Raw genomic sequence first — 23,411 nt, 5'->3', positions numbered from 1 at the left:
TCAAAAGCTTCAATACTCTTCCTATCTTGCTTCTTCAAGTCCAACTTTTGCTTCCATAGAGTGTCACAGGGAATACCATAGCTTGCACAAGTCTGATCTTTGTAGGTATGGACACATCACAGCATCTGAATATCTTTTCTAAGGCCTTCATGGCTGCTCTACTGAGTGCTGGTCTGAGGCACATTTCTTGATGGCTTGTTCATTTACTGTTGACGGTTGATCCTAAAGGGCAGAAGCTATCCACCACTTCAATATCTTCATTGTCAATTCTAAGGCTAGTTGTAGTTAGCTTGGTCTTTTTTTATTTTTAATTTTAGTCCCTTTTTTTCACTGTGTTCCTTGTTTTTATCACTAGAGCTTGCAGATCCTTTGCATTTTTGGCTATCATGGTAAGTGTTATCAGCATAGTGCAAATTAAATAACTGAAATAATATACATTAAAACACTCTGCATTTAAACATCCATGAATTCGGTGGAGGGCTGAGGGAAAGAAAACATACAAGTGCTGCTGGTGTGGTTCTGAAATTAGCTCTTCCCCACCCACCCAAAGAACTTTCCCCAGAGACATCCACAGGGGCAGGCCGGGGGGGGTGCACAGGGGAGGGGCAAATAACAACCGCAGTTTCACTATGATGGAATAGTGCAAAAGCTCCTGCCTTTTTGTACATGACAGTGCATGCACATAGAAAAGGGATGGATCTTGTGTCACAGCAGCATGACACCATTTTCCTCAATTGCACAAAAACAATGGAAGCTCTTTCTCCCTCTCAAAAAGCAGAATCTTTCTGCTTATCACTTTGTCTCCATGCTCCTTTCCTTTCTAGCAAAATAAGGGTGAAAACAGGGCTTTTGCTGCAGCTCTATCCAAAATCTAGGAAATCGATCCAACATCCTTCCCAAATGGTTAGCAGCAGTACCCCTTTTACATGGGGGTGAAGAAAAATGAAGTTCAGACAGAAAAGCTTGCTTGAAACTGCTTGCCAAATTCAAGACAAGAGTGTTGACCTGAACTGGGAATGTCCTGATTTTTCACCTAGCTCCTAAGACACGCCATGACCTTTCAGAAGATGAAAACAACTCCCAGCTTTAAGTGGATATGCCCAGTTTGAGCTGGACCGGAAGCAAGATGACAAAAATGCTAGAACTAACCTTGTGGAGTAGCGTTCTAAGAATCCAGGCCCAACGTTATAGGATACGTTGAGATTTCCTTTCCAACTCTTATCTGGAGCTGCAGGGCCCCCCATGAACCTGGAAAAGCAAGGAAACACACTCCATCTTTTGTCCTGACTTTTGAGAACCTTTTAACTCCCATCCTGATGATGTCCTTTAAGAACCTGGCTGTCCTCTCAGGCCTTGGGATAGGGTATTTGTGGAATCCAGGATGACTGACTGTGGTGTAGTTTGTCCAGATGCTTAGGTTCTGTCACTTGCTTTTTACTGTTTTCCTATTATAAGTCTTTGCTGCCCAGAGTCATTCTCAAGTCTGGCAGCTTCTAAAGCTAATCAATCAATCAATGGTTTGTATCCCAACAACAACTCTCTGAAGTGGTTGGGTTCAGAAAGAGTAACTGGCCCAAAGTCGCTTCCATTCCTAAGGGAACGCTAGAACTCACAATCTCCTGGTTTCTTGTCCAGCACCTTTACCACTACACCAAACCCACTTCCTGGTTGGACAACTTGGACAAGCTTTCAAGATTGGTGACAGCCCTTTGAGGTAGGTCAGGTCAAGGAGCAGACACACAGGGATTCCAGGAATGCTCTTTATTGTAATAAGGTAGAGATAATAGAAATTTGAAAGCCTGTCCAAGTTTCACTCTGTCCCATCGTAAATCAAAGCATGGTTATTTTTAATTTATTTCCCAGGCTTTCCCCCTATCTCGGAACTGTGTAACCATTTCCACAAGTCCCCCCACCCTTAATGGTTTGCTTCTTCCCTCCCCAAGATCAGTTCTATATTTCTTCCATACTTTCTATAATTTCTATTTTTATCCCACCTCCTCCTCCAAGTAGTTCATTGAAGTAGGCAAGCATGCCCAGCTCCCAATTTTGCCCAATGTTCTCCTCCCAGCAGCCCTGTCAGATAGACTGCATTTGTGAACTTTGGGCCTCAATCCAGATCTGAGCCTGGATTTATTCAACTCACACAGCTAGCTCTTGAATGAACCCATTTCTGCACTTGCTCAATACACTGAACTATGAAGAACCAAACAGGATGTGCTTGCTATTCATCCTACAATCAGCTGTGAAAAAAACTAACCAAGGCTAAAACTGATCAAGTTTAGCCTGTGGTACAAATGCAGCCAGTAAATCCTTGACCAAGGTGGTTAAGTAAGTTATGTTAATGCAGCCCCATGTCATGATTTATTCCCACACCTTTCAGAAAAACACAGACACAAGGAAATGAAGTTAAATAATATTGAAGTGCCCTGTTTTCAATTAACAAGACTACTGAAAGTAATTTAATCTGCATACCGTAATAAAACTTCAGCATCGTGGTAGCCAATGGGGTGTACTGGAATGGTGGGAATTCCCACTCCATCACTAACCTCAAGTCTGAACATGTAGTCTGAAAAACCAAAGAAAGCTTGAGATAAGGAACATATGAAGACATGGAACCAGGGTTAGCACTAGGCATTTGGGGACCTGGGTTCCAGCATCCTGGTTTGAGCCACTTAAACTCTGTCCTTTCTCTGGAAATTTTTGATCTCTTTTGTTTTTCTTCCTCATTCCCAGACACTTCAGATTTTTCTTTCAGAGATGGCATATTTAAGTTTATTTTATTCTTACAAGGTGGCAGAAAGTGAAGTGCTTGTTTTGATCACACATTTCTTCTTTACCTGCATCCTCTTTCCTGCCCTGAAAGCACCTGCTTGGGAAGAGTTCTTGCAGATGTCTTTCCTTTGGATTGAATGGAAAGCCAGGGACATTGTATATCATTGGAAAGAAGACTGTATGGCAAAAGACTGGAGCCAACTTACATAACCCTCTCAGCCACCTTTTAATTTAAAGAAAGTGCAAAGATCAACGGAAGACACAGTTGCTGGTCAGTGGTGATAGACTGGGAGAGGTTACATCAAGTAAAGAATCTTTCAAGGAGACTCACTATCACCACTACTGTTTGTCATTGCACTGATTCTTCTGTCAAGAATACTGAACAAGTCAGGCCATGGCTATCAAACATCGAAAACATCTGCCACGCTATCGTACCCCCTTTACATGGACTATCTGAAGCTGTATGGAAAAACACCATCTGAAATGGAATTGCTGTTCAACACTGTCCAAATATACAGCCAAGGTATTGCGATGGAGTTTGGACTGGACAAATGTGCCACCCTGACCATCAACAGGGGAAAAACAGTGAAAACTGAAGGAATCAAGATGCCCAATGGAAGTAACATCAAGAGTCTGGATGAAGGAGATCACTACAAATACCTGGGCATCCTTCAGGCTGACAACATCAAGGACACTGAAGTCAAGAAGAAGGTTAGTAGTGAACACATCATGAGAGTGAAGAAGATCTTAAAGTCCAAACTCAGTGGAGGAAATACCATCAAGGCAATTAACACCTGGGCAATTCCAGTCATTAGATACACAGCTGGAATAGTGGACTGGACTCAAGCTGAACTAAAAGCCCTGGATAGGAAGACCAAAAAATAATGACAATGAATCATGCCCTTCACCCACACAGCAAAGCTGACAGACTCTACTTACCAAGGAGCATAGGTGGGGCTGGAATGTTGCAAGTGCACCAGACAGTTGAAGAAGAAAAAAGGTCACTGGAAGAAGATCTGAAGGACAGTGAAGATTCACTAAAGCTAGTACACCACTGAATTTACTGAATTTACTGGCTTACTGAAAGTAAACCAAACTGACCTATAAGAAAGACCAAATGAAGAAAAGAAAAGAGACATGGCAGACAAAGTATTACATGGCCAGTACACACACACACACACACACACACACAAAAACCCTAGCAGACAAAGCAGATAACAAGACCTGGCAATGGCTAAGAGTAGGAAAATTGAAGAAAGAGATAGAGGGGCTAATTCTGGCTGCACAAGACCAAGCCTTAAGAACAAATACATATAAAGCCAGAACTGAGAAGACAGTAACACATAGCAAATGCTGCCTCTGCAAAGAAGCTGAAGAAACAGTGGACCACCTAGTTAGCTGCAGCAAGAAGATCGCCCAGACTGACTACAAACAACGGTATGACAAAGTAGCAACGATGGTGCATTGGAATATCTACAAGAAATACCATTTGCTTGCAAGCAAGAATTGGTGGGACCACAAAACAAAGTAATAGAAAATGAAGAAGCTAAAGTGCTCTGGGACTCTAGAATTCAAACAGACAAGCACCTGCCACACAACACCCCAGACTTAACAATTGTTGATAAGAAAGACAAAAAAGTCTGGATAGTGGACATTGCAATACCTGGAGACAGCAGAATAAAAGAGAAAGAACTGGAGAAAATCACAAAATATAAAGACCTGCAAATAGAAATAGAATGACTATGGCAAAAGAAAGCAAAGATAATATTAATAGTAATAGGCGTCTTGGGTGCAATCCCAAAACATCTGGAATACCACTTGAAGACCATCGGCATTGACAAAAGGCAGCTTTACTTGGAACAGCTTATATCCTGCAACGATACCTTTAACACCATCAAACATCTGGCTGACTGTGCAAATAATCATAATAACAATAATAGACTCTCCAAGTTCATAAGTATGCCTCCCAGCAGAAGATAAGTCTCCCCTGTTGAATTTCAACCTGGTATACAACTTTTAAAATTGCCCATACAAGGAATCACTGCTTAGCTAATCTTTACAGAAAGCTGAAGGCTGACCTGCAGGAAAAGGAAGGATCTCTGAGCTGATGTTTTTGATGAACCCTGCCAGGCCAAATGGGGATTTTGAGCCAGGGGCATGGTCTGTCTCCATGGAACTAATGAAAGGACCAGGACACAAGAGAGCAGCTATTCTCCAGCGCGAATGTGATGCCTCTCAGCTCTTCTGTTGTACACTGCTGCTACAGGAACAATTTCAAGTCCTGGCCCAGAAATGATGCCAGTTTGCTATTGGTCAATAGTCAGTAACACAGTGTCAGATTTTGACAAGTGGCAGGCAGTCATGGTTCCTACTTCTTCTCCCAACATATGGAAGGAGAAAAAAAGAAGAAGCCATATTAGGGCCGTTGAATGTGATCTGGGTGAGCTGTTGTCAGATCAAGCAAGACAGGAGAAACACCTAGAAAAATTCCGTATCCTACCAGTAGTTGAGGAGCCACTGGTTTACACCAGCTTTACAACCAACTCTGAAGTAGATTATATGGATTGAATCCCAATATGTCTAGAGAGCCCTTCATTGGGGAAGGCTGGTCTATATCAGACCACCTGTGGCTTACAGTCTTCATTTTATGATCTGGAGAGGTACTCAGATTGGATTGCTGAACTTTCAGAAGTAAAACCACTGGTTTTCAGCTGTACAGTTTCACATTAATTTGTCACCAAAAGGTGCCAATCAACATTTTCCTATTTCCATTTCAGCATTTTTCCAAGCCTTGGTGGCATCATTCAATTGCTATACATATCTCTATAGCCACTTGGACCTATTTTAAAGAGTGTATCCACAATTGGAATATCTTAGCCATTCCTGGTTTATATTGAGGTTAGTCAGTTTTGTTTTGTTATGTTTGCTTGTTTTTTGCCTTATCTGACATGCTCAACCCTTGTAACTGACAACTTTTATATGCAAAGCAGACATTACATCAACAAGCTACGGTCTTTCCTTCCCAATGAGCAGGCTCAAGGTGACATGCCTGGGCCTGTGGACACTAACCTTTGGCTGGGTAGCCTGGAGTAAGAGGATCTCCTGCACCATTTAGATTTAACACATTTCCACGCTGGACTCCCTGTCCAGGAAGATTCCACCCATCTGGGTAGGGTTTGACTCCAGGTGCACAATAATCTGCAGGATCAGAGTAGAGGATAATTCCTTTTGCTCCTGCCAACATGGCATTTTTAACCTGCAGAAAAATCAACTGTTAAGAAGCAATATGGTCTTGCATTCCCTTGAGTTTCTGGGGTAGTATTAATGTGATTAAGATGAGTATCACTCCAAGGACGGATGTCTCTGTATCAGAGGCCTTCCCATATTTACTCCAACACAGTAGCTCATGCCCTCATTACCATGTGTCTGGACTACTATAATGCACTCTACATGGGGCTGCCTTTGAAGACCATATGGAAGCTTCAATTAGTCCAGAATGTAGCAACCCAGCTGTTGGTGAATATTTGCCGACAATCCCTCAACCAGAACGGGTGTGTAATTATCCTAGACTCACAGCTTCTTCTTGAGAAGGCCTTTGCACAAATCCATTTGTATCTTAATCATGCCCATTCCTCAGTCACCTCTAATCTGGATTATTGCAATGCACTCAACAGGGACCTCAGAAGCTTCAACTGGTCCAGAATGCAGTGGCACAATCAGTTATGGACATGTCATGATATGCTCATGTAACCCCTCTGCTTACCAAGAGGCTTCCAGCTGCAATTCCAGGTGCTGGCTATCACCACTAAAGCCCTTCATGTCATAGGGCCGTATTACTTAAGGAACCATCTTTCTCCCATTGTATCTACCTATCCTGTAAGATCTGACAGGGTCAGCACTCTTCAGGTTATTAAGCAATGTTATCTGATGAGACCCAGGCAGTGCATCTTCTCTGTTGCAACATCTCTCCTCTGGAATAGCATCTTCCCAGAAATCAGAACAGCACCATCCTCACTCTCTTTTAGATGAGCTTTAAAGATCGGGCCCTTCCCACAGGCATTGGGCTAAGGAATGGGAGGTCCCATGGTAGGCCTGTTGTGCTGTTATTCCATTTGCTGTCTTCCTATTTGGCCCTCTTCTTTTTATGGTTTTGATTGCTGTACTGACTTTTTATTATTTTAATCTCTATACTGCCCTGAATGGTGGCCTACAAATGTGATTGGATGGATGGATGGATGGATGGATGGATGGATGGATGGATGGATGGATGGATGGATGGAGGAAGGAAGGAAGGAAGGAAGGAAGGAAGGAAGGAAGGAAGGAAGGAAGGAAGGAAGGAAGGAAGGAAGGAAGGAAGGAAGGGATTGCACTCCTCTTCCTGAAGCTAAGTCGGGTGAGCACTTTAAGATGCTGTCGGTTGGGCAGAGGCATCTGCAGGTTGGGTCAGAAAAGTCAAGATAGCGGTCACAACCACACAACCGAAGCTCCACCCCTTTGCACATGCATATGACCCTGCCTTTTTTTTTTTACCTCCCCTCCCCCTTGGATATAGCTGTGGAGAAGCAAGAAGAGCGTTGCAAGTAAAATAATAAATCAAATGGTAGCATCTCAGAATTATGGGGCAATCTTTTTTGCGGGGAGATAGGTAAAATAAAGCTATTCTCCTTATCTGTTATTGTACTGCAGGGACGGGCAAACTTTTCTGTGACCGGAGGCCAGACTTTATGTTCTTGGGGCAAGCCAAGGGCTACCATTTGGGGGTGGGGATAGAAAATGGATAATGCTCCATGACATACATGGACAAGGTCTGGATTCTGAGTTCCAGTTCCTGGGTTTGGGGGAAAGAAATTACATTATGTCTTTATCTCACTTTTCCCCTGAAGGGGTTCAAGATGGCTCTCTCATTTTATTACCATGACAGAAATGGTGAGGAATTGGGTGGGGAAATTGGGCTGAGAGATAATAACTGTCCTGAAGACGCCCAGGTGAGGAAGCCCAGGTCTCTCTCTCTCCCCAGCTGAGTGAGGACTTCCCAGACCAAGTCCAACACTTTAATCACCATACAAGTTCAGAGTTTATTTTGTTTTTTATTCTGTTAATGGTACCTTAGACTAACATGCTTTTTCCTACATTAAAAAGGCAGGAAATACACACTGCCTACTTGAGGCAATTGCGCTGCGAAGTTCAACTGTGCATTTCAAGGAAGTCTGGGGACCACAAATGGCCCACCTGTGCTGTAAGAAGAGATCAAGAAGAAAAGAGATAAGCACAGTTGGCTTCTTGGACCAGAACTAGGTAAGTGTGTGTGTGTATGTGTGTACAGTATGTGTGTATGTCAGGAAAACCTGGTAGATGGGGGAGCTGACAAAGTCCACATATAAGAAATCAAGATTAAGTTTGGTGTGTTCACAAAAGGACACCGATTATCAACTGGTATTCAGAATAGCACTATTCTGGACTACTGGCAAACCCATGTCTTTACTGCAGTTTACCTATACTACAGCTTAACATAATGGCCTGATTCCCATGATTTAGTAAAACACCATCTGGCTTCCCATAAAACATTCCACCGCAAATGACTGAACTGTATTTGAGGCCTACGTACCACAAGCTTTCAAAAATTCAATGTCCAATTAATTAATTGTTATCCACTTCTGATCTTTTTCTTTTTTGAAAACATATATGCAGTATTTAAATAAAGCTCTACAAAAGACAATAAAATATTTCTTTGAGTGGTATTGATTTTCACTGAGAAAACGTAGGAGAGGAGGTATGAGAGAATGAAAATAGATGCTATAACTCACTTTGTTTCCTCTGAATATTTTTCCATATCGGGCAATGAGAATCTTTCCTGTACAATTAATTCCCATTTTTCGCTCTAACTTGAGAAAGTCTTCAGTGCGTCCATAATTGACATACACCAGATCTCCCTTTTCAGGATGGAAACAAAAACAGCATTTTTGGTCTGGTACTGTTAATTCTGTTTAATTTACTACTACACATGAAATCTATTTCATTTACGCAGAGAACTGTTTCCTGAACTTCTATGCTCAGGATCCCCAACATGGTGCCCACAGGTGCCAAGATAAACACACATTTGATTCCTTTCTCAGGCCTCCCACCCCATTTTTTAGTTGCTTTAACTTCAAACATTTATTAAAAGTTGGCAATACAAGCAAAGCAAAATAACTTTATTTTCCAGAAAGCCTTGGAGCCCCCATAGGCATTCTTAGAAAATAACAGAATGGCCAGAGTTGTGGTCTCCTTGGATGACTCACCTTCAAAGAAAGAGGATGAACCAAGGATGAAGACGGAAGCTACTAAATCCCCAGAGCCAAGAGCAAACACACAGACTAGGGAGAACTCATGGTCATTTTTAGTGGGAGATGAAAACCTGCAAGATGCTAGGTACAATGTCACACTCAAAGCCTCACCTCTTGTATATGTGTGTGGGCAAAGTCTCTACATATACAAAAAGAGAATGGCTTTGATTACAATGTCATACCTGCCATTTTGCAGATTTTGATACCTCCCCAACAGATGCTGCTGGAAGAACTAATCCCACCAATACCCAGAGCCTACTTTTCTGGACTTCAGTCCATATAGGTAGTCCTCGACTTACACCCATTTGTTTAGTGACCGTTCGAAGTTACAATGGTGAAAAAGTGACTTACGACTGGTCCTCGCACTTACGACTGTTGCAGTGTCCCCACGGTAACATGATCAAAATTTGGGTGCTTGGCAACCAGCATGTATTTACAACAGTTGCAGAGTCCTAGGGCCACGTGATAACCATTTGCGAACTTCCCAGCCAGCTTCTGAGAAGCAAAATCAATGGGGAACCATGTTATTCACTTAACAATTGTGGTGATTGGCTTAATAACCACCACAAAAAATGTTGTAAAATCAGGTCCGGTCATGTGATGCCTTGCTTAATGACAGCACTGTTTAACAACAAATTTTCCAATCTGTATTGTGGTCGTAAGTCAAGGACTACCTGTATTCTCTGGCTTACCCCAAATCCACAGATCCAAAACTCCAAGTCAAATATCCAAAGGCTGAAATGCCTAGAAGTGGAAGGGAGAGCCCAATGGAATGATGATATTGTTAGGAGTTGTCACTATTCTTGAATAGCTCTACAATCTGAGCAGCAGCAATGCACACTAGCTGATCTGGATTGGAGATTAGTATGATTTGGTGTAAAAAGTTCCCTTCCTGATACAATGCAATGCTGAAGAAAAAGTGTTTTGCAGTTTACCTCCATAAAATCATGTCTCAATCCACTTTGTTGGACTTCTGATCTTTCACTATAAAGTAAAATAAACTCCTGATGATTTTGTTGACCTATTCACGTACTTTCCTTGACAGCAATTGCCACTGAAACTTTTGGTCTAGTTTACACCCCTGGCATATCCTGGTGGGCACTCATCCAAGTTCTCATCAAGTTCAACTCTGCTGACTTTTCTAAGTTTAGCTAAGGTTGGCTAGGTTTTGCCACTTGTGATGCTCAGGACCCAATATTGTGCTTAAACCTCTCTAGCTATGGACTATGGACCATCCTTGCCGCATTCTCCTACTGTAATTGTCTCACGTGTCCCTGGCCATGGTTTGGTTGATGATTTCTTTGCTTTTAGCACCCCCATTCTCCCCAGGACAGAAAGTTTACTTCCCATTTCACATCTCCCATAGACTGGTACCCCTGATACACAGACTGGTACATCTAGCCCCAATGGTATACCAATTAATAGAATAATTTCTGTCAGAGTAGCAGGAGGATTAGGCTTGATCCAAAGGCCTTTTTTACACAAGGCATCAGTCACCTGTGGAATTCCTGACCAGAGTGAATTAAGAAAGGGGTAAGTGATTTGCGAAGAATCAATATGCCTGTCAAACAAGATCAACAAAGAACATCTCTGTTCAGAAACAAAACACAGAGGTACTCAAAATAAGAGGAGAGGCAATATAATCTTACTTGCTCGTGAACAGCTTTCAGCTTTCAGACTGAGTGTTGGGTAGGATAAGGTATTGCTACCATACCTGGGCTGCAAAAATCAAGGTGCTGCCATCTAGTTCTGTCTGGTGATTTGCAGCCCAAATATACTAGCCCAAACAAGGGCTTTGGTTTGATTGACAGCTTCTGCTGCTCTTTCTATACACTGGCCTTCCTAAGAACATAAGCAGCACATCTACTCCAGCCCTCTGTTCTCACAGGGGCTAACCAGTGCACAAGGAAGCCCACTAGTCTCCCAGCAGATGGTCTTCAAGGCAGTCCCACAGCCATCCAGGCAAATAGCCACTGATCCCCATGACTTCCATGAACCAGTCCAACCTTTTTTGAAGCCAGCCAAGCTGGTAGCCAGCATCACAGCTTGAGGTCATAGATTTCATGCAAATCAATTGCTCAGGTCCTTACCAGTGGCTCACCCTGCGCCGAGAAAGCATTATAAGGAGGCAGCACTCCAGAAATATTTCCATAACCTCCAGGAGGGAGCTCAAATAGTGATGTGTTGAAAATCTACTCAGAAGAAAAAGACAGAAGTTTCATTAGAAAGCTGAAGTGACAGCCTAGTTAGGTTGCAGACTTGGCAGGATTCTAGAATTCTGATGGCTTTGAAGGTTCCGATTTTGATATTCAAATTTCACTTAGAAATGTAGCTCTCATACAGATCTACTCAGAAGTTAAGAAGTCAGAAGTCACATCTGCAATGCAATCAGATTGACTTTCCAATTGGTTATCATTGCCATATATAATATTTAGCAGTGTACCTTTCCTTTTTGCTCGAGTATTGGAATGGTCATCACTTAAAAAAGAAAATAACCAGGATTAGCCACAGGTCAATTCTTTCTACTCTTTTCTTTTTTTCAGATAGCCATCCCTAGCATTTATCAGTGAAAAGTGAAATCAATGAAAATTATCATTATGAGAATCTGAAGATTCCTGCATTTTTTTAAAATTGGTAGGGGAGCAAAAAGTTCCTTTAGGGATTTGGCTAACACTGAGACACTTACATTTACCATTTTTACCCGCATAGAAGGCTTTCTTAGCCTTATGCTCTCCAGACGTATGGGAGCAACAACTCCCAGAATTCCATTGGCCATGCTATCTGGGAATTCTGGGAGTTGTAGGCCCACTCATCTGGAGGGCATCTGTTCTGGGGAAGCTTGCTATCAATAAAGTGTTGCTCAAGTAAGGCTCCACTTCTTGTAACTACATTGGCAAGTCCATGTAGTTTTCTTGGCAACAATAGCATTATTTTGCAATTGTTTTCTTCCCTTACATTTTTTTCCATCCTTGTCACGGGATGGAAACTGCATTGGCCACTTTGACTGATGGGATTCATCTTGTCTTATCAGGCCACTGTATTCATGTGGGCTTTCCATAGGGATTGGGAGTTGGATATACCATTTTAAGGTGGTTTTGCTCCTACCTGAGAGGGCAACTTCAGTTGGTAATGATGGGAGACAGCACTGATTACTCCAATGTGGCTTTTACTGGGTTTGCAGCTCTCCCCATATTACTTAATCCCTACATGAATATGCTGGGAGAAGTCATTTTGGGGTGAGATATCATCAGTATGTTGATGACACCCAGTTATACATTACTACCGCAGGCCGAGTTAGAGATGCCATAGAACCTTTAACTGGTATCTGGGGTTGCTGGGGACTAGATGGGTCAAAACAAGCTCAGATCAAGTGCTGAGCAACTGCTGCTATTTGTCAATAAGTATTTGGGCAACTGGTAACATCAGCCTCAATAGCTGCTCTGAATAGGGTTATATTTTCCTCAAAAACAGTCAGTTCATAAACCACTTTCTTGGTCTGGGATCAAGACACCATTATCCAATCATTGCCTTAGTAACGGATCTTCCCTCTGTCCTTCAAAGCCATCTTCTATACTCCTATTGAGACCATATTCCCTAGCAATGGTTACTGCTCTCTTGCTCACCATGCAGCTGGACCACTATAACACATTCTACTCTACATGGGGCTGCCCTTGGAGATGACTCGGGAGCCAGGCTGCTGGCAAGACAACCCTGCTTAATGCAGCATAACACTGGTTTTAACTATTGTCGTGGTTGCCAGTAGGCTTCTGGGCACAATGCAAAGTGCTGGTTATTCTAAAATCCTATACAGCATTACATCGGGATACATCTGGCCCTGTCCTGCCAAAAGCAACTTTGCCCAACTGGTCCAAACATGCAGAAAAGGCCTCTGAGAGTCCCCTCCCCCTTGAAAAGTACATGGGGTCTGGGGCAAAAAGCAGGTCTCCCCAGTAATAGCTCCCAAGCTGTGGAACATCCTTCCTTCTCTGCATTTTGTAAGGCTGTAAAAACCCTATTATTCTACCATGCTTCTTGATTGTGGATATCCGTTTCTTTATGTAATTGTACCATACTGTACTTTGATGAATCTGGTACTTAAAAAAAAAAAACTATAATTTTCTTGCTCTGTTGTTCACTGCCCAGAGCTTTAATTGACTGCATGATTTACAACTATTGCAAAACAAATAAATAATAAATAAATACGTCCTAACCAGGCTCAAAAATATTTAGCTCATTTACCGTCAGCCAAGGTTGGTTAGGGGTGGCCATCTATGAGATAAAGCCATTGTACGTTAAATAGCACAATGGCTTTATCTATTTAAAACATGCTGAAAATGAATGCCGAACAAAACAACCAATTTGTCTTCCACGCATAGACGCACACCTCTGTGTAAGACAATGTAGTACAAATTCCTGGTATGTCACCAGAGAGACTATCTAAGATGTATAAAGGTATTTGTAATTGCTGGAAATGTGAAAAGCATGAAGGGACATTTTACCATGCATGGTGGACTTGCGAAAAAGCGAAAAAATACCGGATACAAATATATACAATGATGCAGAGAATTTTAAAACTTAACATTCAGATGAAACCAGAGGGTTTTTTTACTAGGACTTATGGATAGCCAATTAGAAAAGACTCATGGACTGGTTTTATATGTATGATAACTACAGCGAGGCTTCTATATGGACAAAGATGGAAAAATACAGAAACACCCACAATGGAAGAGTAGACGGTGAAGATGGCAGAACTTGCTGAAATGGCTAAATTGACCTGTTTAATTAGGGAAGGAACAATTCCTAATTTTATAAGGGTGGAAACCCTTCATGGACTTTTCGTTGAAAACAGACAAAAATGAATTGGTGATTTTGGGATTTACTGATTTAAAAGGGTTGTTTATGGGAAGAAGGGAACCATGTTATGTAATTTGGGGGGGTGGAAATGGCATTAATCACGTTTGTAATTGCTACAAACACTCGCTTCTTTAAATATTTCTTTTTTTTCTTTTTTTTTTACTTTTACCGTTTTTCACTTTTTATCTTTTCATATCTTTCTCTCTTTTCTAATTGTCTCTTTACATTTCTGTAGTTTTTAATCCTGTATAATTTTTTTTCTTTAATAAAACTATATAGGAAAAAAGAGAATGTAGTATAAATTCTTGCTGGGGGGTCCAGGGGAGTGGTGGTGGAATAAGTTAAGATGCCAGCTGCAACTGGGTGACTGAAACCTCCCACCCACCACTCCACAGATGCTCACTAATGCTTGTAGAAATATCAATTCTACATTATTCCTGATATTCCTACAACCAGATGCTTGTAGGAATATCAACTCTAGAGAGGTCCAATACACCAACTGGCCAAACTAGATTATTCTAATATATGCTGAAGGCTGGAGCTCTTTGCCAAACGATATAATTTTCCCACAGTAACATTTTGGTGAGCAGTCCATCTGTGTCCATCCAATAGTATCGTGGAGGCACATCTGGTTTGTTTTCCACCCTTACAAAGTGTTAGAAACGCTTATTTTTCTGCCCCCGCAACACAACAAAAAAGCAATTCCAACAGAATTGCCTTTCCAGAGTAATCTCAGGATTTGCTGTGGTTTCCCCCAAGCAGTTCTTCCCCTGGTGGCTCCCCCAGAGAAGAAGGAACATCCTGCTTTCCGTACCTCTTTTCCACCATCATCGGTAATTGAGATATAGTTGGGAGAGCTTTGATTTGGGTAAGAGAGAAGGACGTCATAGTGAACCAGTTCTGATGTATCCAAGCCAAATGCCTTCCACTGACTTTGGATTTGCTTTGCCAAGTGAAGGTTCTGCTCTGTTCCAGCCACATGTGGGAATCTAGTGAAAGAGCTAGAAAAAGCACAAAATGTCATGACGGAAGCACATGTGAGCCCAGAAGCCAGGCTGTTGTGACCCTGGTTTTACAGCATACCTTGTTAAATTGTTCTAGTTTGTCTCATCTTCTCATGCAACATGTTCCTGTGTGCTCAAAATAAAAGCTTAAGAACAGCCCCACAGGGTAATCCATTTGAAACATGCTTGTACAATGGCCGCTGAGGTCGATGTGGCCAATCACAAAATATTAATTCATCAGAACAGGAAATGATGAGATAGATTCCTAACAACTTTCTATTCTGCTCCCAGGATTCTCTCCACCAACACCCCAAGATTTTGTTTTTATGTTTTTGGAGGGACGATCGACTTTTTCAAACCATGCTCTGGTTTGCAAAGGTTTGTTTTCCAGTAACATTTAGGGGCCTCCTTGAGCCCCAGAAGTATTCTTGTAAAGGAAGATGATCCCAGAGGATGACACTTTGCTTCTTAAAAAAATAGAGAAAAGAAGAAAATGAAAAACTGGTGGGGAACCTTGCAGGCACCAAAGGAAATCCAGAGATACCAAGTTGTTTGGTCTTTCCCACTCTGTAATTGATGATGATGATGATGATGATGATGATGATGATGTAATAATTTAGTAAATTTACATGCTGCCCAACCCCCATGCAAACAAGGGCTGTGAAAATTGTTCCATATAGCTAGGGCTGTTGAACTGTGTAGAGGACAGAGGGAATGGCCTTGAGGGACAGGAGGAAGAGCCACTACCAAAACAATGGTCAGATAAAAGAGGACTGAGCCCAAGATAGGAATGTAACTTGAGTAAACATCTCAGAAAGCCCCTCCCTAGTTCTCACAAAGGTAAAGGGAGGAGGGAAGTGCCTTCAGACTTGGAAGATTCTGTTACTATAGCTTTACAATAAAAGTAGTACTGACCTACATGACATTGGATTTCTAGTCTGATCTACCTTGAAGGGCTGGCATGCTGTCAGGGCAGAACTATGGAGGAAATGATTGGGACAAAGTAACATAGGTCACCCCCTTTCTCATCCCCCAAGCCTTGCCCTGAAATGTCATCTAGGGCACCCCATTTGACTCACCTCCCTCTGATCTGCATCTTGACCCCATTAAAGAACACGCCTCCTCACAAACTTGAGCAGGAAAGGTTCAAACCATCACTTGTACTTGCTTGCTCCCTGGGGTGTACTAGATCTACTATGATTAATAGGTCAACTTGTCCATCAGGGCACAGAATCCCACCAAGCTGCTACTGAGGATTCTTATAGTAAAGTTCTCTTTTCCTGTCTATCCTTTCCTGATCATTCTGGGACTGATGGCTCCTCAGCTGTGCCATTCCTAACCAAAATATCAGCATTGCCACAAAAGGAATACCTGTATCACCCCTGCTAACTGAACCTTGGAAAAATATCATCTCCCACTGAGGCTAAAGATATTTCTGCTAGGGCAGAGGTGCACCATACAAGGCTCTGCCTGTCAAAGGAGCTCCTGAGAGCCTTGGGTGTGACACCAGAGACTTCCAATGTGTCTACACCAAGTATGACAGCAGTAGAATATTATTAAATAGAGGACTGCAATCATAACAGTATTTATTTTTAATTAAAGGGAAATCACATCAAATTACCTAAGCTCTTAATATTAAGGAGATGCTCTCTTGAAATAACATGAACGTGGCTTTAAAACTGAAGGACAAAACTCCAATAACCTGAGCTATGCTGATGACACTACCCGGCAGTCAAAATGCAAAGGATTAGGACTAAACTTAAACATAAAGATAATCAAAGTAATGACAACAGGTGAAACAACCAGCCTTAGAATTGACAATGAAGATATCGAAGGGATGGATATGTTCTGCTTTTTTATGCAGAGAACTGTTTCCTGCGAGCATATTCTGGTCCCCACTTGGAACGGTCTGAGTGCCGTGATCCAAAGGACATTACAGAATTTCCTGGGACATTTCATTACTGGAGTGACAAAGTTTGCATATTCTTATTTTTCAGGAGGTGAACATCCACAAGGGGAAGGGGAAGGGTGAAACATGAAGAAGGGAGTGGGGGAGGTAAACCTCCTCCAGTTCTGTCTACATTGGCACCCATTGATCATCTCACTCCAGATTTTTTTTCCAAATCCTAAAGAATAAAAAGGAATAAGTAGTCGGTGGTCAAAGTACCAGACTTACCGCAGAAAGTCCTGGATGTTTTCTGCCTTCATTTCTGAATAAAGTTGTCCTCTTGCATTTGGAAAGACCTCGCTGGTGCCATGCGACTCACTTAAGGATTTCACACACCAGCCTGTGGTGTCAAAAAAACAAAAAAAACCAAATGCCAGTTCTTTCCTTTCCTCCCCAATAATTAGGTTGATAACACCTAATGGCTGACCCATTGAGGGCCAGTTCATGGCCTCAACTTTCAGCAGTGCCTGCTGGAAATTAAGTACGAATGCAACTCTCTAAAATGTCAGCAGCATTAGGTTGCCCCTGACTCTTCAGTGAGAGACTAAGCTGCAGAAATCAAAAGGGGAAAATTTAGTATGGAAATAAGCACAAACACCCCTCTAATAACCCCAGATCAACACCCCAATGAAAAGACATATGGACAGGATGTGGCAATTCTTGGCAATCCCACAAAGCTGCTACTTTAGGCTAAAATCAGAAAACATTTTGCTTTCTAGGAACAGTAAGAGGGGTGCTCTTTGACTGGAGCATCAGTGTGTGCTTTTAACAGAGAACTTGGGTTCATGTTTTCTGTTTGCATTTGCATGAATTTGCATTGCATTTCTGTCACCAGGATTGCAAAAGATGTTTTGCATTTCTGTCACCTAGGATTGCAAAAGGTATTATTCCACTCGTGTGCCTATCTGGGCAAAACTGAGGCAAAGAAGTAATTGCAGACGAGCTCATTTGTTTTGTTACTTGAACCTGGCAGGAACGGAGTGAGTGACAGCACGATATGGCTGCTTTCTAAAGAGTTGAGTAAAGTTTCTCTTTATTAAATCACATCATGAGGAGGATTTATTTGCTGCGGAAGAATGACGGGAAGTAGCATCAGCAAGAATTACTTCAGAAAGGAAAGGTATCCAAGAAGACTTAATCTGCCATTTGCTTTGGCATATTTCCATCATGAAGTTCAGTTGGGATTAAAAACTCCACCGAAAGCTTACGTTGGCAGCAAACTGGTAAGAGACATCAGACGTTTCCCAAAGTCTTTGGAAAAATTGCATACAGCCTGCAATTTGCTCAGCTCTGCTATAGGTCAAGAAGATCACTTATGGGGTTTGCAACTATTTTTCTTCCTCCTTTCCTTGCTTATTTATCAAGGAAGTGATATGGATCTGCTGAAGAATCCCTGCTTTTAAGCCTGAAGAAGATTCCTGACCCCTTCAGATAAGTCCCTCCCTCAATCTTTTGAGAAAAAGGATCAAGACTTCAGTACTAAGGCTTAAGTTTGCCTGCTGTCTATCCATTAGCAAATGATGCTCAACATGGCATCAGAAACATGACATAAGAAAATAAAATATGGAAGGATTGCTTTTTTTAAAGAATAACGCATTTAAAATACATTGATCAATAATAAATCTGCCATTAGAAATAATTCCAGTGGCCCAATTACAAAGAGACTTGAAACCCTTTCTAAAAGAGGAGAGAGCAGAATCAAATGTTGTTCCTGAGTTCCAATGTCTAGACAGTGTTTTTCAAACTTGGCAACTTTAAGATGTCTGGACTTCAAATCCCAGAATGCTGGCTGGAGGATTCTGGGAGCTAAAGTCCACACATTTTAAAGTTGGCAAGTTTGAAAAATACTGGTCTAGAAGAATATAGGGTACCACAACAAATCAGCCCAACGTATTTTAGCTTAGAGCATCGTGCAGAGTTCAGTAGTTAATTTATGATTCAGTATGTCATGGGAACCCCCCAGCATGATACTGAAAATAGAATATTGATTATATTGAGAATCTGTGCACAGAAAAAACAGGCGTTGCTTTGATTACTTCGTCATGGCTGTCAATACACCGTCTTGACTTTTTTGACCACACCCTGCAGACCACCCTGATAAGGAATCCCTGTAAAACCTAACAAGTATTTCAGGAAATGCCAGTCAGGCATCATGTGTCCAGATGGCTCTGGAAAACCAGGAATCCTGTAGAACAAGTCCCATCAGCCATGGTGGATAGTGCCCAGCTCCCGGCCTGCTGGTGTGTGTCTTCAGGAGTTGAACACAGCCAACAGGAGCTGAGCAGATCTCAACCCCTGACTGCCTCACCAACCACACGCTCTGGGACAGTGTTTCTCAAACTTGGCCACTTTAAGATGTGTGGACTTCAACTTCCACATGCTGGCCGGGGAATTCTGGGAGTTGAACTCCACACATCTTAAAGTTGCCAAGTTTGAGACACCCCGCTCTAGGTGGTTCTTAGGTCATGTCTGTGGCAAAAATTGCTGCATGCTAGGAGAAAGAAAACACTATTTCAAACTGGAGCAACTAATGAAGAGTTTAAGCTGCCTCCTTGATGGGCGGGAACGAGACAACGGCAATGTCATGAAGACATGTCATCTAAGAACAGCTAGTGGGGCATGTTTGTGCTGCAATAGGGGGGACATGAGGAAGACCCCTAGGGCTACATGGATAGCTCATCAAACACATATTAGGACCCCCTGCTACTTGGGTCTTCCCATTCCAATTTGTGCAGCACCTCCCAGTCCCCAAAGTTGATCAAACTCCTTAGGGAGAGCCACTCCACAGAGTTGCTGTGAGATGAATACGGAGTTACAAAAAGCTTGGAAACAAAGCCAGAGCAATTTAAATTGTGCCTGGAAAAAAAAAAAGGGTTGACCCCAGAGAACTGGCATAACATGATGTCTCTGTCCCACTTGCTAAAGAATAAAAGTTGCCACCTTTTATTGCCTCACACTCTAGCATTGCAAAGCAGCATTGCAAAAGCCTTCTTTGTGCTTTGAAATTAATTGTTATTTTGGATGAACCAGAAGGGTTACATAACATTCAGCCTTAGCAAAGTTTGTCAATCCAGGCTATATTTTCCCCTTTTATTTTTTTCATGGAAAAAAAAAAGTGATGAGGAAAGGAACAGCTGGGTTCGCCAAGGTTATCATGCCCACAACATGAGCAAGTTCAATAAATTTTAAACTTGGTTAGCTTGTTTTCTGGGGGACTAAGAGGGTTTGCAAACTGGAAAAAAACATGACTGCAGCTGGAAAAGAAAAATGGAATGTCAGAATAAAAATGAATGCTCTGCTAGAATTAAAAATGTTAGCTTTTATCTTTCTAGGAAGGAATTCTGATAAAAAAAAGTTGCACTGTTCAACTTTCCTGGTCATCAGTGAAAGGCCACACATTTTTAAAAAACAGCAGCCCTTTCTCTGAGCCTTGTTCAACTGTAACCAATTCTTAAAAAGGAATTTCAGGTGGAAAACATCAGAAGCAAGCAATGGATGTCAATTACTAGGAAGGAATTATCATTTAATTATCCAGAACTGTGTTAAGATCTGACCTTCAGATAAAGACTATCGGATTACGTTACAGTACAGGAAACAGTGAGTGCTGAAACAATGAGATGAAGAATTGACATCATTGTTTTAAAGAGCTCAACAGGTTTGCCACGGATGGCAGAGTGATCCATGACATGGGGATTGGTGCTGAGTCCATATGTTCTTGGTGGGGAGAGGCAAGGGGTCCCTGAAAAAAAAAACTGGCGGTAAAGTTCTGGAGTATATGGATTTTCATTTGAAGAATACGTAGCATCTGCCAGAAGTTAAAGGAAGCCCCAGAATCCGTTCCAAAGGCCTGGGCTCAGCACAAGCGAGCATGTGCAGAGGGCCTCATCCTATGAGCTCCCTTCTTAAAATTTTGAGGCTCACATTGTGCTTTCACCCTGCCTGTGGAGGATGCCTCTTGCGGACGACTCTGTGGAAAAAATTAGCCTGAGAGAAAAGGCCCTCGAGATACCTTTTCTGGCCGAGTGGGACTTTGAGCGGGGGTCCCTGCAAGTTTTACGGCGGAATTAGTGGCTGCCGGACCCACCCACGCACACCGACGCAGACAACACCCCCGACCCTCTGCTTTCCCCGGGCTTTGCAGCCCGCGCGGGCCGTCCAGGCGGAGTCCGGGGTGGAAAGCCAGCCGCGCACCCGGCCAGGTGAGGGCCCCACACCGAAGTAGTCCGCGCTCCCATATGCCGCGCGAAGAGCCGGCGTCCGCCGCCCGCGCCGCGACTGCGCTCCCGTCCCGACCTGCCCGCCCTCGCCTCCCGCTTTCCCCAAGCGCCGGTGGAGAAGAGCCCCGCGCTTACCCACTAAAAAGCCGAGCAGGAAAAGCGCCAGGAGCGCGACGAAGCCGAGCCAGCTGCAGAGCACCACCTTCCGCCTGGCCATGTTGCCTCCCGGACCAAGGACGGCTCGCGCGGGACGAGGGACGGCAGCCCTCCCGTCCCGACCGGGGAGCCCCCACCCATCTCCCCGCCCCTCGGCAAATCTCTCGCGCGCGCACACGCCCAGAGCGACCCGGAGCGCCGAAGCGGGGCTGCTGGAGGAGCGCCCCGGGAGAGTCTCTGAAGGAGTCCCTGTTCGGGTTGTGCCCCAGCAGCCAGGACGCACCAGACCCAGACAGCACATCCGAGCACTAACCAAGTTTAACGCGTGCCTCTCCACGGTGTTTTGCAGACAAATGAGGGCAACCAAGTTCCTACCAGGGGCGATTACGTTTTCCGGATGACCAGCTTTAGGATACAAATGCAACAGGCGACACGCTTTGGTGATCTCTGTGCCCTTTGGCGCGTGAAGCTCAGATGACCTTTGTTGGCTACCAGAGGCAAAGCCCGTCAAGCCATCTGAAAGGGCAAAATTGTTTTTCCACGGTAGGGCAACTGATCAGCTTCCAGGGGTGCCCGCCGACTGCGGTCAAAAAAGTCAAGAGGACGCACATAAAAGGATGGATGGATCTGCGGCCGCCCGGTCGCCGCCGCCATGTTGACTTTTTGACCGTAGAGTGCAGAGACCTCGGTGCCAGCTTCGGTTGCAGAAATGGTAACTAGTCTTCTCCAGCCTGTGCTAGTCCAAGGGGGTGGAGTTCAATTCCCATTATGGGAATTAAAACTCAGTATCTCTTGAGGGCACCTGGTTGGAGAAGAGCTGGACTTCGGGGAGAGCTGCCTTACCTGCGTTGCAGTGCCCGAACCAACCACCAGGGGCAGCAAAAACAGTTCTCTGTACCTTTTTGCTACTCTCCAACGACCCTCTACGTCAGTGCTTCTCAACCTTGGCAACTGAAGACGTGAGGACTTCAACTCCCAGAAATCCCCAGCCAGCCCGGCTGGCTGGGGAATTCTGGGAGTTGAAGTCCACACATCTTCAAGTTGCCAAGGTTGAGAAACACTGCTCTAGATCAGTGTTTCTCAACCTCAGCAAGGTGAAGTGGTGCCATAGTCCACACCTCTTCACACTGCTGAGGTTGAGACACCTTGTAGATTTTTGCGGCACAGATATGAGAGCCTAACCTTGGGCCTGAAATCCTAGACCCCATTTTATTTACAAACGTATTTTCCTTCTCTAGAGCAAGAGGGCTCCTTTCTCAGACCATGCCTTTGCATCAGGGAAGCAAAGGCAAACATTTTGGTATTCCTGTGAATTAAATGTCTGGGTTTGCACATGTTAGACTGGACTAAAATGGGATTCGGGCGTTTGTGGTTCAGTGCATTGTGAGAATCCAGGCATTTTTGCATCTGGTGTGAGCCAGGCCACCACAGACACAATCTGGTTTATTTCGTTAGACACCACATGTTATAGGAACTTAGCACCTGGGATTTCTTAACCTGCATTTAGGGCTAACAGATTGCTTTAAGGTGAGTATCAAACATGAAAAGGCAGGATTTCCACATCTGCCTGTCTGTCTTTCCATCGTGGTTGGCAAATAGTTGGGTATGTAAAAAAAATTTTTAAGAAGAATTTAACAGCCGACTTTGGCTTTCATCACATAAAACCGTTCCACTTACATTGATTCCCTGAATGTTTACAGTGATGCTGTGACTCGCTTTTTAAAAATTTATTCTTATAATGGTTGATAACACTGCTGGTTTTTTCTTTACTTAATCATGATTTGCTAACTGATGCTGATCAGATTGTTGTTAACTGCCGCAGCCCAGCTTTGTGGGGAGCATGCAAGCAAAGTAATGAAATAAACCAAAGGGGGGTTGGTTTTTCTCTGAGGAAATGCCTTTTTGGTCACCAATGTAGATAGGTTTTAAAGGGAACAAGAAAGATCAGGGCCTAAAAAGCCACTACTTTGGAACTGCAGACCACATGTCCAGAATACCAGCGCTCCAAGAATAGCAGTGGAAGAGAGAGGGGCATTTGTGGAGAGGAAGTCAAAAAAGTCAAGATGGTGGCCATGACTATGCGTGCGCCACATGTAAAAAGAGGCTAGGCTTTCAATTACATGGCCATGGTCACCAT

At 43.2% G+C, this 23,411-nt stretch overlaps 1 protein-coding gene across 2 annotated transcripts in view; it reads right to left on the bottom strand.

The window, feature by feature from the left end:
- LOC103058647 (N-acetylated-alpha-linked acidic dipeptidase 2-like) overlaps positions 1-21,406 on the bottom strand; it is a 38,627-nt gene extending 17,221 nt beyond the window's left edge. The window contains exons 1-8 of one of the 2 annotated variants that reach the window (XM_088140548.1): positions 21,254-21,406; positions 17,130-17,241; positions 14,764-14,950; positions 11,186-11,287; positions 8,577-8,702; positions 5,842-6,028; positions 2,473-2,566; positions 1,150-1,248 (exon numbers count right to left, since the gene is read on the bottom strand). In XM_088140548.1, coding sequence (XP_087996674.1) covers positions 1,150-1,248; positions 2,473-2,566; positions 5,842-6,028; positions 8,577-8,702; positions 11,186-11,287; positions 14,764-14,950; positions 17,130-17,241; positions 21,254-21,335 — 989 coding nt within the window. In that variant the 5' untranslated portion in view covers positions 21,336-21,406. Of the gene's footprint in view, positions 1-1,149; positions 1,249-2,472; positions 2,567-5,841; positions 6,029-8,576; positions 8,703-11,185; positions 11,288-14,763; positions 14,951-17,129; positions 17,242-21,253 lie in introns of those variants that run through there. The other variant, XM_088140549.1, reaches the window with a different exon arrangement.
- Between the last annotated feature and the right edge of the window lie 2,005 nt (positions 21,407-23,411).

Source organism: Python bivittatus, unplaced genomic scaffold (genome assembly GCF_059951505.1).
Source record: "Python bivittatus isolate LINGU-HERP-01145 unplaced genomic scaffold, Pbiv_v1 ctg000340_np1212, whole genome shotgun sequence".
In the NCBI taxonomy this organism is placed as follows: domain Eukaryota; kingdom Metazoa; phylum Chordata; class Lepidosauria; order Squamata; family Pythonidae; genus Python; species Python bivittatus.
The sequence above is the reverse complement of the archived record's forward strand: the minus strand, read 5'-3'. Positions and strand labels throughout refer to the sequence as shown.